General features: G+C 40.9%; 1 protein-coding gene across 1 annotated transcript in view; it reads left to right on the forward strand.

Annotated features, from left to right (window-relative positions):
• The first annotated feature begins 1924 nt into the window (after positions 1–1924).
• RASSF6 (Ras association domain family member 6) overlaps positions 1925–14134 on the forward strand; it is a 41277-nt gene continuing 29067 nt past the window's right edge. Inside the window, exons 1-3 of the mRNA XM_073340369.2 lie at positions 1925–2128; positions 7126–7289; positions 7821–7913. Coding sequence (XP_073196470.1) covers positions 7840–7913 — 74 coding nt within the window. The 5' untranslated portion in view covers positions 1925–2128; positions 7126–7289; positions 7821–7839. The remainder of the gene's footprint in view (positions 2129–7125; positions 7290–7820; positions 7914–14134) is intronic.

Raw genomic sequence — 14134 nt, forward strand, 5'->3', positions numbered from 1 at the left:
CCCACAATAAAAACGATAGGAAGTACTTTTGCACACAACAAATAATTAATCTGTGGAACTCATTGCCATGGTATGTCATGATGACTAAAAGTAAAACAGAGTTCAAAAAAAGAACTGGCTACGTTCATGGAGGATAGGTCCGTCAATGGCAATTAGCCAAAATGGTCAGGGATACAACCCCGTGCTTGGGGTGACCGTCTACCTCTGACTGCCAGGACCTGGGAAGGGAAGAAAGGGGTGGATCTCTCCAAAAACTCCCCTGTTCTCTGTGCTCCCCCTGAAACTCTGGGACTGGCCACGGTAGGAGGCAGGATAGTGGGCTTGATGGACCCCTAGTCTGACCCAGTATGGTGGTTCTTGTGTTCCTATGTGTTCTAATTTAAAGCTGGTGGGTTTTTTTTATTTCAGGGTGTTGCCTATTTCTGATCTTCAGTGTTGTTTCAGTGGCATTATTCATGTTTGGCTTTAAAGCAAGTGAGATCAGAATTAGGCCATAGCTGGGAGTGGGGGTTCCACAGTAGAAACAAAAGATACAAACAAACCTGAGCCAAGATCAGGTCAGTCAGGCAACAGAACTTTTTCTCTTTCTGGTTAGAACAATTTTGCATTTACTGAACCACAAAAATAGTTAAAATAAAAGATTTTCCAGGTGACCCTGTGTATATTAAGCGATTTGAGGATTTATTATTATTTATTTTATGGGCATTTGAGATTGGTCCAAAACGGTCTACCTCAGCTGGTGTATATTGATGTAACTCCATTGATGGCAGTGAAGCTATGCTGATTTAGGACCTGGCCCTAAATTTTAAATATTCTTTTTCCAGAATCACCTCCCCACCCCCGAACCGCCAAATAAAGGTCCAGGCAAAAACTGGACTGTAAAAATGGTAAGTGTGGTTCAGGTTTTCAACTGGGTGACCCACTTAGAATCATTGGTTGCTTGTATCTTCACTTCAGTTCACAGGCATGAGTGTGAATGTTATCCCTTTCCTGTCTCGCAGAGCATTGAAATGTTCATGAGTCCTAAGCTGTAGTGTAAACCTGCACTAAAACTCTGGATCTAAGCACATGCGACTTTTGAGTAGCTTGAAATCTAAACCCATAAGTGTTTTTTTATACTGTCTATATCTTGACGTTAGTAAGGCTTTTGATACTGTCTCGCATGACCCTCTCATAAACAAACTAGGGAAATACAACCTAGATGGAGCTACTACAAGGTGGGTGCAAAACTGGTTGGAAAATCATTCCCAGAGAGTAGTTATCAGTGGTACACAGTTATGGTGGAAGGGCATAACGAGTGGGGTCCCACAGGGGTCGGTTCTGGGTCAGTTCAATATCTTCATCAATGATTTAGATAATGGCATAGACAATACACTTATAAAGTTTGTGGACAATATCAAGCTGGGAGGGGTTAGGATTAAAATTCAAAATGATCTGGACAAACTGGAGAAATGGTCTGAAGTAAATAGGATGAAATTCAATAAGGACAAATGCAAAGTACTCCACTTAGGAAGGAACAATCAGTTGCACATATACAAACTGGAAAATGCCTGCCTAGGAAGGAGTACTGCGGAAAGGGATCTGGGGGTCATAGTGGATCACAAGCTAAATGTGAGTCAACAGTGTAACGCTGTTGCAAAAAAAAGCAAACATCATTCTGGGATGTATTAGGAGTGTTGTAAGCAAGACACAAGAAGTAATTCTTCTGCTCTACTCTGCACTGAAAACAGGTGGTGAATGTTTTTAGGATGCATCTGGCCAGTAAATAGCTAGTTAGCATCAACAGTTTGCCTTCCACGATAAAATCAGCGATTAAAGTGTTAACAAGAATAGTCAATCCACTTCCCTTAGGTGTGTAACCCTGAGTAGGGAGTGCTCCTATCAGCTGCTCATAGAAAGGAAAGCAAACACTCCCAACAGGCACCAAGGTACAGGGAGTGTCTCATGTTTCCAACACTTCCCTGCTTGTTGAGCAAAGTAACAATTAACAGCTCCTGGACTCTTGCATAAAACTGTTGGAGGCAACTGTCAGGTAGAGTACAGTGCTGTCATGCTTCGTCCGGGGCTCAATAAAAAGGCACGTGAAACTCCTCTGTTACTTTTCAGCTGGTTTTGATCACACATACAGGTAAGTGAATTTAGCTGGAGCCGCACTTCTGCTTTCTGTTCAATGTGCAGTGTCAGTAAGTGATTGGTATTACGGCATTGTAGAGACTGCGTGTCAAATTCCTTTCAGCTGGTTAGTGTACTAGAGCAAAGGAGACATGTTAGTGCTCACCTTCAGAAACGATCTTTTATAAGATGACGCTCATACTTAAAGGTAGTCCCTGCAATTCAGGATAGGCAGAGGAAAGTGTTTTGTACCTGTCTTGTAGCTAAACAGAAGCCATAAGTCTCTGGTGAGGTGTCTCTGCTATTTTTCATTAATGCTATCACAACTATATTTTCAAAGGTCACGTTGACCTTACTTTTCCCTGGTAGCAGGAATCCATAAAAAATGCTTCCTCTGCATAAATGTCAGTCATCCATTATTAGAACAGAATAGCTAACGTAAGCCTTTTATTAAAGCCCCGTGTATAATGTTTACCGAGGCAAATAGGACAAGGCATGCTTATAGTTCTATCTCTTTCTGTCTGACACTAGAGATACTGGGCCACATTCATCAGTAAACTTGAGGTGCTTTGCACTGCTACAGTGGCCCAAGCTAGCTGTAATACCTGACTTATTCAGCCAGTTAACCTGTGTTATCATACCGGTGAGTCTGGCCCTGTGTTATGCACTGAAACAGTTATGGTGGGTTTTTTTGTCATCTTTCAGGTTGTCCAAACTTATGCAAAATAACACATCATAGGAATGAACTTTATTTTCCATCAGTACTATTGAGGCACTGGGAAGAAATAAGGTCCTTCAAAACACAATCTACGTTGGGTGCTCAGGACGCTACACCTAACTTACAGCATCACAGAACAGTATAAAAGCAGATAAAATCCATTTTATGCTGATGAAAAATGGATTACTTTTTACATAACATGTTTACATCCACAAATATTAAATAAAACCAAATCAACAAAAACAAATACCAGGATACATACTGAAACAAGAAATAATCCATAAAGTACCAGACCTCATGGAACCTAAGAAAGAAAGGATTAAAGGTCACTCCTACACCCTTGTATCTATAATGTTAAGCCCTGCATCCTATGAGGTGTACATTTTGTTGTATGGTCCTTCTAATGTAGATGGCTGAACTGCACTAGAATCTGAGGCAAACAGTAAAGCTATGTGAATAAAGGATGTCTTGGTTTGGTGAGAGTTCCAAAAACTTTGGAGGAGGGAATAATTTTGGATTGACCAGATTTTTTGTTTTTGTTTTGTTTTTTGAGATTTTTGGTGAATCAGAAGATCAAATTCAGTTTGGTTTGAAAGAAAACACTTAAAAATGAAAGTTTCACTTTTGAACTTTCTTGCCTTTTCTGTTTTTAATGAAGTTGAAGGAAATATTGAAAGTCATTCTGAATTGAAAAATTAAAACGTTTTCATTTAAAAATGTCAGTGAAACATTTTGATTTTTGTTGGAATTTTTTGGCAAACAATTTGTAACTTTGACATAAATTTGACATATTTCAGTTGACCTGAATTTGCATTGTTTTTGCCACCCCCCTCCCCCAAATGTTTTCAGTTAGTATAGGGAAGAATATCTGATTCTCCTCTGACCTACACTGGTATAAATTGGGAGTAATGGCATGTAAGTCAGTGGAAATATGCCAAAGTAAAATCGGTTTGAGAGAAGACTCAAGCTCAGTATTTAACCTGTTCTTCATCACAACCTCTCTTTATATGTCAGGAGATGAAGGTACAGCTAGATAGCGGGAGAAGCTGTAAAAAGATAATACCTAATATTAACAGACTCAAAGTAATGTCACAAGAGCTGGCAACTTTGTATTGTCCTTCCTGAAGTGAACAGTCTCATCTCACTGTTTCCCACTCAATCGTCTTAAGGGCAGCATTATGCAAATGGTGCTGGAAACTCCCTTTGCGCCGTTCTGGGGAGGAGACAAACATGGAGAAGGGAGGTGATGTGGAAAACAGACAAACCAAGGCACTGGAATATGTCAGGACAATGGCTGCTTTTGTAGAGTTATGCAGTACTAAGGCTTATGCAAGGGTAAATGCTATCGTCATTTGTGCAACTGCATAATGCATGTGATTTTTTGAGGTTCTGAATGCCCTCAACTGTCATTGACTTCAGTGTGATGTAAGGGTAAACGGCATAAGACTGATATATTGTGTTCCACCTATAGGCATAAAGAAGGAACAGCTAATAGTTTTTTCAAACCCCTCATATGCAAGTCACTCAAGAAGCTGCTGTGTTTGGTAGCTGTAGTGTTGGGTTTTAATAAAATTGGTCACAGGAAGGTTATTTTTGTTTCAGCTGAGCTGGGCTACGTGTGGGGAAAGGGTGGGGTGTTTCCTAGATCAGTCACTCTAACTAACTGAACTGGGAGAGGCCAAAGCCCTCCCTGGAGTAAGGCAACAAGGGAGGTTCTGCGATGAGGTGGGCGGTGCTGGCTGCCTAATACATGACAGCACTTGTGTCCTGAGAAAGCTGAGCCAGACCAGATGAAAGCTGGGTCTGGCCTTGATAGATCCAGGCCAGACCTGCCTTAGGAATGTGCAGAGCCTAGAGAGGAGGACCTGGGCAACCGAGTTGCTATGGAAACCAGTCAACAACCCAACTGTCATGTCCTGTTGGAGGCAAAAAGAGAACAGGAGCTGGTATGAACTGTGTGGGTTTGAGACTTGAAGTCTTGCGGGTTCCAGATCTGAGTGTAAATGCGTGTATCAAAAGAGGTACAAGGGCTGCCAGGTCTATTTCACCATGTAGCTATAACACAACAGATTGACTTAAACACCTGTTTCAGAAGAGCATTGTAAGCAGCACTGGCCAGAGAAATAAAAGTAATGAAAATTTTGTAAAATCTTCTCACCACACCCTTTCTTCCTAACCCCCCCTCCCCTCCCCCCCGGTCACTCGAAATGTTTCATCCATGTGGGGGGAAATTGTGAAAATATTACTGGTTGGTTGGTTGCCTTGTGTTTGGCCTTCATCATCAAAATCTGAAATTTGGATGGAAAGTTTTATCAGCATATCAAAATTGAGACAAAATTCAGCTCTATTATGAGTCCCCCTGAGCATATCCATGGCAAATGTCTTCAAGGGAGGGCTTTTGCTCTGTGTGTGTGCAGTGGATGATTAGGCCATCAGTAAAAAATCTTCCCCCATACAAAAGATGCTCTTCACTGTGTAGGAAGCCATCTGCAGCTCTTGGGATCCACTCCTTAACTGAATAAATGACCTGACTGCTATTATATAACAAATAATCTGTTAACTCTGTGATCAACAAAGCAACTCGAGAGCAAATAATCTAGATTTAATAATTTTACCTGTAGTGCTGGGTGTTAGAGGCAATGTGTCACTCGGCTCTTATTGGTCAGCTACATTCTGTTACATATAAGGGACAAACCTAATTGTGTATTGCTGGCCAGCCAGAGACCCATGCAACCATAAAAATAAAATTTTCTCAAAGTATGAAAAAGGGTTATTTATGCATGGTCGACTCTTTATTTTTTCTTAACTGTTATCAGTGAATAATGGGGTAGCCATCTGGACTGACACACAGGTTCCGTTTGGTATAAACTAGTGTCTAGCTATCAGTGTTAGTTAATAAATCAGATTAAATCAAATTACTTCAGAATACATTAGATGGTTCCTATAAAATACACTGAGGAAGAGAATACAATATAATGAAAGTTGTAGTTAGGGATCTCCATTTTCAGTCATCCACCAGAACATTCTCTGTTTTACAGTAATCACTGAGCAGATTTCATTTCTCAGAACGTATATTTAATTGGACTCAGCATGATCCAATGCCCACTGAAGTCAATGAGACTCTTTCAGTTGACTTCAGTGAGCTCTTGATAAGTGACTTAACTCTGAGTTTGGCGGGGGGAAAGTTTCTTGCATGCCTTTACCCATAAAGTTGTTTAATTATAGTCCCTTCTGTTCTTATTGGTTAAGTTGTAGGATTTAAACCTATGGGGACATAATGATGCATGCTAATGACTAGCTTTCTTAGACTTACCAACTGTTAGAATCCTTTCCCTACCTTCTTCGTCTAAGATCAGTATGCAGAGCCATCCAGTCCTCTGGTGTCTCCTGCTTTCGTGACTGCAAATTTTCTTTCCAGGCTACCTCAGATGCTCTTGTATGTCAAGGTGTAGTGGATGGATGGGATAAAGGTATTCTATAAATGGGATGATAAGCCTCTTTGCTTGCTAATATTTGTTTAAATGTATTTTATTTTTATTTTGGATATCTATATACTATAAATGTATCCAGTTATAAAAGATCTCTCTTCAGAGGATCAAATCTTGTCTAAAGGAGAGAGATTAGAGGCTGGCATGCACCAGGGTCTTTCTGATTTTTAATTTTCCCACTTCTCATTTCTGGCCATTCTGAACTTCACTTCTTCAAATGCTTTTATTGTATCCATTACTGCAGATGTAAAGCTGGGTTCACCCAGACCCTCCTTTGACCTGGGCTTTGTGGCCTCCAGCTCATCCACACATCTTAATGGAACTGGTCCAGGTTCACACGGGTATAAATGAGAGCAGCATTTGACATTCAGTTTTTACTCATTCCTCAAACAAATGCACACCAATTGGCTTCAATTGACATTTGCCAGCATACGGACTGAGTAAAAGCTGAGGTAAGGATCTCTGAATTTAGCCCTTAGAGATTTGAGAGATTTATATTCGTAACTTTATCTCTTCTTGTCCATGTACCACAACACAAGCCTGACAAATGATACTTCACTGAAAAAGCTTAATCTTCATTCTCTTCAGTTACACCCTTCTCAGCCTGCCTTTTATTTCTAATACCGTGGAATGAATTGAGAACAGCCAAAACTCCATAATCATACTTCCCAGGAATTCACTCTTGGAGTCTCATTGGTCTAGCTTACGCAGTGCCGAGACAGCTATATGGAAAGCAGTCGATAATATTGCAATTAGTATCCTTGGTTTCTTTTTAATACCTCTGCTTTTTTACTTTGTGTGCCACAGGACTCCACTGGATCAACTGGAATTTCTACGTTTCCCATCCAATTCCACGGGAACCTGGTTCAGCTTTACTTGCTAGGACACTTTCACTTTGTGACCTGAGGCAACTTTACATCAGTTGTCCATGAGCTAATCTATGCTGTGACAAGGATTCTAGTCTCGTCCTGGTATTGAGTCTCTCTTGTAAAATAATACTGAAGTATTTTAGAGTAGTTGCTGCAAATCGTTTGAATTAGTAACACCGTTGTAAGCTGTAGTATTTGGGAGTATTACTATACATAGTACATATAGTCCCCTTATATTATAGGAACAGTATGGACTATGTATAGTAATAGTCCTACCTATAGTGGGAATGGCCTCCTTTTATAGTGCTAGCACAGAATATATCATGTTCCATCAAAGAAAAATGACATTATTTTAATGTGAAGTCCCAAACTTTAGGAAAAACCAAGTATACAAAAACAAATTTTCCGAGTGTAGCACATGATTTGAGGACTTGAATAGCTCAGACCTAGGTTAGGGGTTTGTTACAGGAGTGGGTGGGTGAGATTCTGTGGCCTGCGTTGTGCAGGAGGTCAGCCTAGACTATCATAATGGTCCCTTCTGACCTTAAAATCTATGAATCTATTAAGTGAAACTACATTGCAAATAGAGAGATGTAATGAACAATGATTAGTACTTCTGTTCCTGTTATGTAGTGCCATCTAATCCGAATAAATGAAGAAAGTGACTATGAAATCGCAACATCTATCATCTGCTGTTTCCATCAACAAGGACAAGTACATTACTAGGTAACTTTTCTGTAAGAATATTTAATGTCTTGGTAATGATCTGTTCCACTTCTTCGTTAAGATTAGATTCTGTAAAGGAGAAATGTTGTCTATAATAATAATGCAGATGTTCAGAGCCTGATCCTACTAGCAATCTACTTTTACAGAATGAAGTCAACAGGTATTCACACATATTGGTCTTACAGAACTGGGCTTTTCATCTTTTTGATTGACTTGTACACAGACATAGAGGCCAACATTTTCTAACATGGGTGCATAAATTAAAATTTGGTGTGTGAGAAGTGGATGCTCGTCACCTCTAAAATCCGGTTTATGGGTCTAAATATGGTTTTATAGGGTTTGGGGGCCTAACCCTTGCTCTTTTGAAAACTTGGACCAGACATCTTTCTCCAAATTGTCTACATGAGAGATGCACAGAGGCCTATCACGTCATCTGCTCCATCCTCCTACAAATGTACATGTTTGTTCGGTCAAGTCTGAAAAGTCTCCAGGAATGGAGCTGGCATTATGTTTCCCTTGGCAGACTGTTCCACAGTCATAGGGTAGATCTTGCTGTCAAGAAGTTTTCCCGATATTATACTAAACCCTGAGCTTTCTGATGCACAAGGCAACTGCAGAGATTGCACCGTCCTGTAGGACATAGAGCCTCCTCCCCAGGCAGTACCTGGCTTGATATGTGGGCCAGTGTGACAGGAATGGGGTCCATTGCCCCACCTCTTCCCTGCCTTTCTTTGAGCCCCTATGGGAAGATGTACATACCAGGGGACCCACAGAGGGAGCCGTCCCTAAGCAAGTACAGGGGTTATGACTGTCCTTTTCCCCCACTCCCTATGCCCCCATGCACAGACCCATCACAATCTGTCCCTTAGTGTTTATACTTTCAAATATCAGACCAGACTCAAACCCCCTTACTCTGGTTCAGTAGCACCTTACCCTGTGTGGGCCTGTTGATTTCAATAGCATTACTCAAGGGAACTACTCACTGTAAACAGGGACATCAGAACCTTACCCATGGCACATAATTATTACCTACCTATGTGCTCCGTGCTTAGTCATCATTCCCTTTATGATAATTCTGCTTTAGGACACCATGCGGTAGGTCTCACCAGTAATTAACCAATTTAAATTTGTGAGAGCACAGCACACGAGCTCCCGATAAGGCACTAAGCCAGCCAAAGCCTTTTGCTTCTTGTAAATACACATGTGCCTAATTAACTGTCTGAGAGACCTGGATCAAAGCAGAGGTTTTTCAGTCTTTCTATTACCATTCACGTTTCTCTGCTTTAAGGGAAATGAACATTTGAAAATGAATGGGCATTAAAATAGTGTTTGCTGACTAAAACCACTTCAGATACAACGTTCATATTGTATCTTTCCATGACGGTAACTTTGGATCTGCTGTTATTACACATGCCTCTTTCAGTACTGTCCTGCACAGTGTTCCACAACACAAGCCCATTGTCTTCAATTTGCCCAAGGGGTGGATCAAGAGAGAACAAAGGGGCGTGTGAAATGAGCTGGCTGGCATGCACAGCACGTTCTCTTCTCTTGATAAACACCCTTATTAAAGGTGCCCACAGAAAACACCAGCATAATCATGCTGGAAGGGACCTTGAGAGGTCATCTAGTCCATCCAGCCCCCTGCATTGAGGCAGGACCAAGTAAACCTAGTCCACCGAGAGCTGTTTGTCTAACCTGTTGTTAAAAACCTCCAGTGATGAGGATTTGACAACCTCCCTTGGAAGCCTATTCCAGTGCATAACTATCCTTAAAGTTAAAAAGTTTCTCTTAATATCTAACCAAAATCTCCCTGGCTGCCCAGTAAGCCAATTCTTGTCCTATCTTCAGTGGACATGGAAAACAATGGATCACCGTCCTCTTTTGTAACAGCCCTTCACATATTTGAAGATTATCAGGTCTCCCCTCAGTCTTTTTTCTCTCAAGACTAAATAGGCTCAGTTTTTTTTAACCTTTCCTCATAGCTCAGGTTTTCTAAACGTTTTGTAATTTTTGTTGCTCTCCTCTGGAATCTCTCCAGTTTGTCCACATCTTTCTTAAAGTATGGTGCCCAGACCTAGAGACAGCACTCCAGCTGAGTCCTCACTGGAGCCAAGTAAAATGGGACAATTACCTCCCGCATTTTACATATGACACGCCATAATATTAGCCTTGTTTGCAAGTGCATCACATTATTGGCTCATATTTAAGTTGTGATCCACTATAATCAACAGATCCTTTTCAGAAGTACTTCCACTATCCGGTCATTCCCCCATTTTATAGTTGTGCATTTGATTTTTCCTTTCTAAGTGTCATACTTGTTTTTATTTAATTTCATCTTGTTGATTTCAGACCAGTTCTCCAATTGGCCAAGATTGTTTTGAATTCTAATTCTGTCCTCTGACCCCTCCCAGGTGGTCTCATCTTGCAAATTTGATAAGCATAATCTCCACTCCATCATCCAAATCATTAATGAAAATACTGAATAGTAGCAGACCCAGGAGAGAGACCTATGGGCCCCACTAGATAACCTCCCCCTCTCCCCAGTCCAATCAGTTTGACAGCCAGCCATTGATAACTACTCTTTGAGTAAGATTTTTCAACCAGTTGTACACCCACTTTACAGTAATTTAATTTAGACCCCATTTCCCTAGTTTGCCTATGAGAATGTTATGTGGGACTGTGTAAAAACCCTTACTAAAATCTAGATCATAACATCTATTACTTCCCTCCTATCCACTAGGCCAGTAACCTTGTCAAAGAAGTGAGTTAAGATGGTTTGGCATAACTTGTTCTTGACAAATGCATGTTGGCTATTGCTTGTAATCCTATAATCCTCTAGGTGCTTACAAATTGATTGTTTGATCATTTGTTCTTGTATCTTTCCAGGTATGAAAGGCTGACTGGTCTATAGTTCCCTTGGTCCTATTTGTTCCTCTTTTTAAAGATAGGTACTATGTTTGCCCTTCTCCAGTCCTCAAAGATAATGCTAACTATTCTGAGATTGTTGCAGCTAGTTCCTTCAGTATCCTCGGGTGCATTTATTCAAGTCCTACTAACCTGAATATGTCTAATTTATCTAAATATTCTTTAATCTGTTCTTTCCCTTGCATTCCTTCCCCCTTGTTAATATTGTGTTAAGTATCTGGTCACAATTTTATCTTTTTAGTGAAGACTGAAGAAAAATAAGCATTAAACACCTCACTCTTCTTGATGCCATCCATTATTAGCTCTTCTTCCCCTCCATGGAAGAATCTATGCTTTCCTTCATCGTTTTCTTGCCCATAGTGTATTTATAGAGCCTTTTCTATTGCATTTGATGTCCCTTGCTAGGAGTAACTCGTTTGGTGCTTTATCCTTCCTGAGTTTTTGTCCCTACATACTTGTGCTATTCTTTTGTACTCATCCTTAGCAATTTGACCACATTTCACTTTTTGTAGGGTTCCTTTTTGATTTTCAGGTCATTAAAGAGATCCTGATGGAGCCATATTGGCCTCTTACCATTCTCCTTCTCTTTCCTTTGCATCAGGAGTGTTTCCTCTTGCACCTTTAGTGTTGTCTCTTTGAAGAATGGCCTGTTCTTCTGAACTCCTTTTCTCCTTAGATTTTCTTTCCATGGGACCTTACCTACCAGTTATCTGAGTTTATTAAAGTCTGATTTGTCCTCATCCCGCTGCTCCCATTCCTTCCTTTCTTTAGAATCATGAAATCTATCCTTTCATGATCACTTTCACCCAAATTGCCTTCTACCTTCAGATTCACAGCCAGTTCCTCTCTGTTAGGCAGAATCAAATCCAACATGGCTGTCCCCCTGGTTACTTGCTCCACTTTCTGAAACATAAAGTTGTCCCCAGTACAATCCAAGAATTTATTGGATATTTTGTCATGTTACTTTTCCAAAAGATGCTGGGGTAGTTAATCCCCTGTAATGGGTTTTACAAACCCCATAATGAGCCTAGGCAGAAGAAAGAGGAGAGTCTCTCCCGCTTACAGGCAATCCGCTTGATTGCACCTCCACACAGCTGCCAGAACTGCCAATCATGGAGACAGGCACCCACAGCTGTGACCAATATAGAAAACAAGACAGGCTGTAAAGGGGAGAGTACGGAGAAGGAGGCAGAAAGGCCTGAGATAGCGAAGGGGTGACAGCCCTATGCCAGGCTGCCTCTGAGAAAGCAACCAGGAGACTGCAAGCCCTGGAGTTGAAGGGCTGATAGACTCCATTTAAGATGAGAGTTCCTGGACTGAAAACAAACTGAAGAGGGCTGGTTAGGAGAAGCTGGGACCCCTCGGAAGTCTACATCAAGAGATTCTGACACCCCCATTACTACCAGGTCTTATGTCTTGGATATATTTCTGTTTTGTTCTAGAAATGCCTCATCCGCCGCCAACTTCTCTTGATTTAGTGGTCTGTAGTTGACTCCTATCTTGACATAGCCTCTGCTTTTTCCACCTCTTATCCTCACCCAGGGGCTTTCAACTGCTCTGCCTCTCAATTCCTTCTACATCTCAGAGTAAATGCATATATCGCTGACGTATAATGCAACACCTCCTGCCTTCTTCCCCCGGCCTGTGCTTCCTGAACAAGCTACACCACTCTATACCAATATTTCAGCCATGAGACTTATCCTACTAAGTCTCTGTGATGCCAGTTTAATCAGAATTTAGCTTATGGACTTCCAGTTCTCCGTGTTTATTCCCCATGGTCCCCCGTTTGTATATAGACATCTAAGATGTTGAGAAGATTCCCACACTGTTATCCCTGTTGCTGCTCCTATGACCCTGTTGTTTGTAATGGATACTGCTTGTCATAACATTGTTTTGTAATGTGATCAATAATGTCACAATTCAACAAGAAGAGGGGTTGATTTTGAAATAGATAATGGAAAAACAGCCCAACTCTGAGGACTGGATTCTGCCCTGCATTAGCTTGAGGAAGACTTCATATCTAAAACTCCATGATGGGGCCATGCTAAGGACTGAAGAGCCTGTTTGGGCTCAGAGAAGAGGGCATTAAGGGCCTTGTTTGGGGTCACGGAGATGGAGAAGGGCTTCGAGAATAGGCAGGAGGGAGTATGTATTCAAACCAAACCTTTAAGTGATTAGATTTGATTTGGGGAAAGAGGGTGAAGTTTCAAGCAAATTCTTGTGTTTTTTCTAAATGATTTCACCCAACTGTAATCTGAACACTGTTCATACTCAGCAGTTTTTAATGACAAATGTCATTAAGTATCTCAGTGCCCTCACTGAAAGACCCAGCCTCCCACCAAGCATAGGGATGTCTGTGCTTAAAAACAGTGGTTGAGAAAATCAATGCCAGTTACGTGATTTAACCACACGGCTCCCTGTAGTCAACTTGAAAAATCTTAACCACTCTGTGTATACAAATATATAGTAAGTTCCTTATATTTTAATAAGGAAAGAAAATTAACATCACTTAAGTCAAGTCCATTTTGGTCTTCTAAACTATTTTCCAAGGTCCCACAGTCAGGCAGAAAGCATACCGGACAAGTAAATCTGATCTGCTACCAAAGTTCCCCTATAGGACTTTATTTCCAAATGGTTTGCACAATTTTAGTCACACTGTTTATTGCACTGATGCACCTGATGATGAATCTGATGATGTTTATTGCACCTGATGAGGGTGTTAGTTTTTATTTATGTCAACTCCCACAGACAGCTGTCAGTGGGTGTTTTGCCTGAGCAAGCGCTGATTAAAGTTGAGTAAAGATTTTTCAGGATTAGTCTCTATTTTAACCTGATATAGAGCCAATCTCAAAAGTAACCCCCACAGGGTCATGCAATGCCCTCAGTCCATGGCTAAAGTTCTCATTGCTGTCTATAGGACTTGCAGCATGCATGGATCAAGGGCCACATATGGCCCTCAGTGTTAGACCAAAGCTGTTAAACGCTTTCTTTATCCCTTCTCCAGCAAGGAACTGGCAACCTTTACAGAAAGGAACCCATCAACCAACCTCCTAGCTGTTGAGTCATCACTGCCAAGTGGATGGATTATGCACAGATTAAAATGTCATAATTAAAAGCTTTCAAAGCATGAAAAAAAAATTTCATTCATGACTTTTTGGAGATTCTTGCATTCAGGATCAGCAGGAGCTCAAATGCTACATATTTCTGAAAAAAAGTGCTGAATTTTACCCTCCAATATTTTTGAGGCACCTGCATGGTCAAAGACATTGTTGACCCTAGTCGTCATCAGTCATACG

The sequence above is a fragment of the Lepidochelys kempii genome, chromosome 4, assembly GCF_965140285.1.
Source record: "Lepidochelys kempii isolate rLepKem1 chromosome 4, rLepKem1.hap1, whole genome shotgun sequence".
Lineage (NCBI taxonomy): Eukaryota > Metazoa > Chordata > Testudines > Cheloniidae > Lepidochelys > Lepidochelys kempii.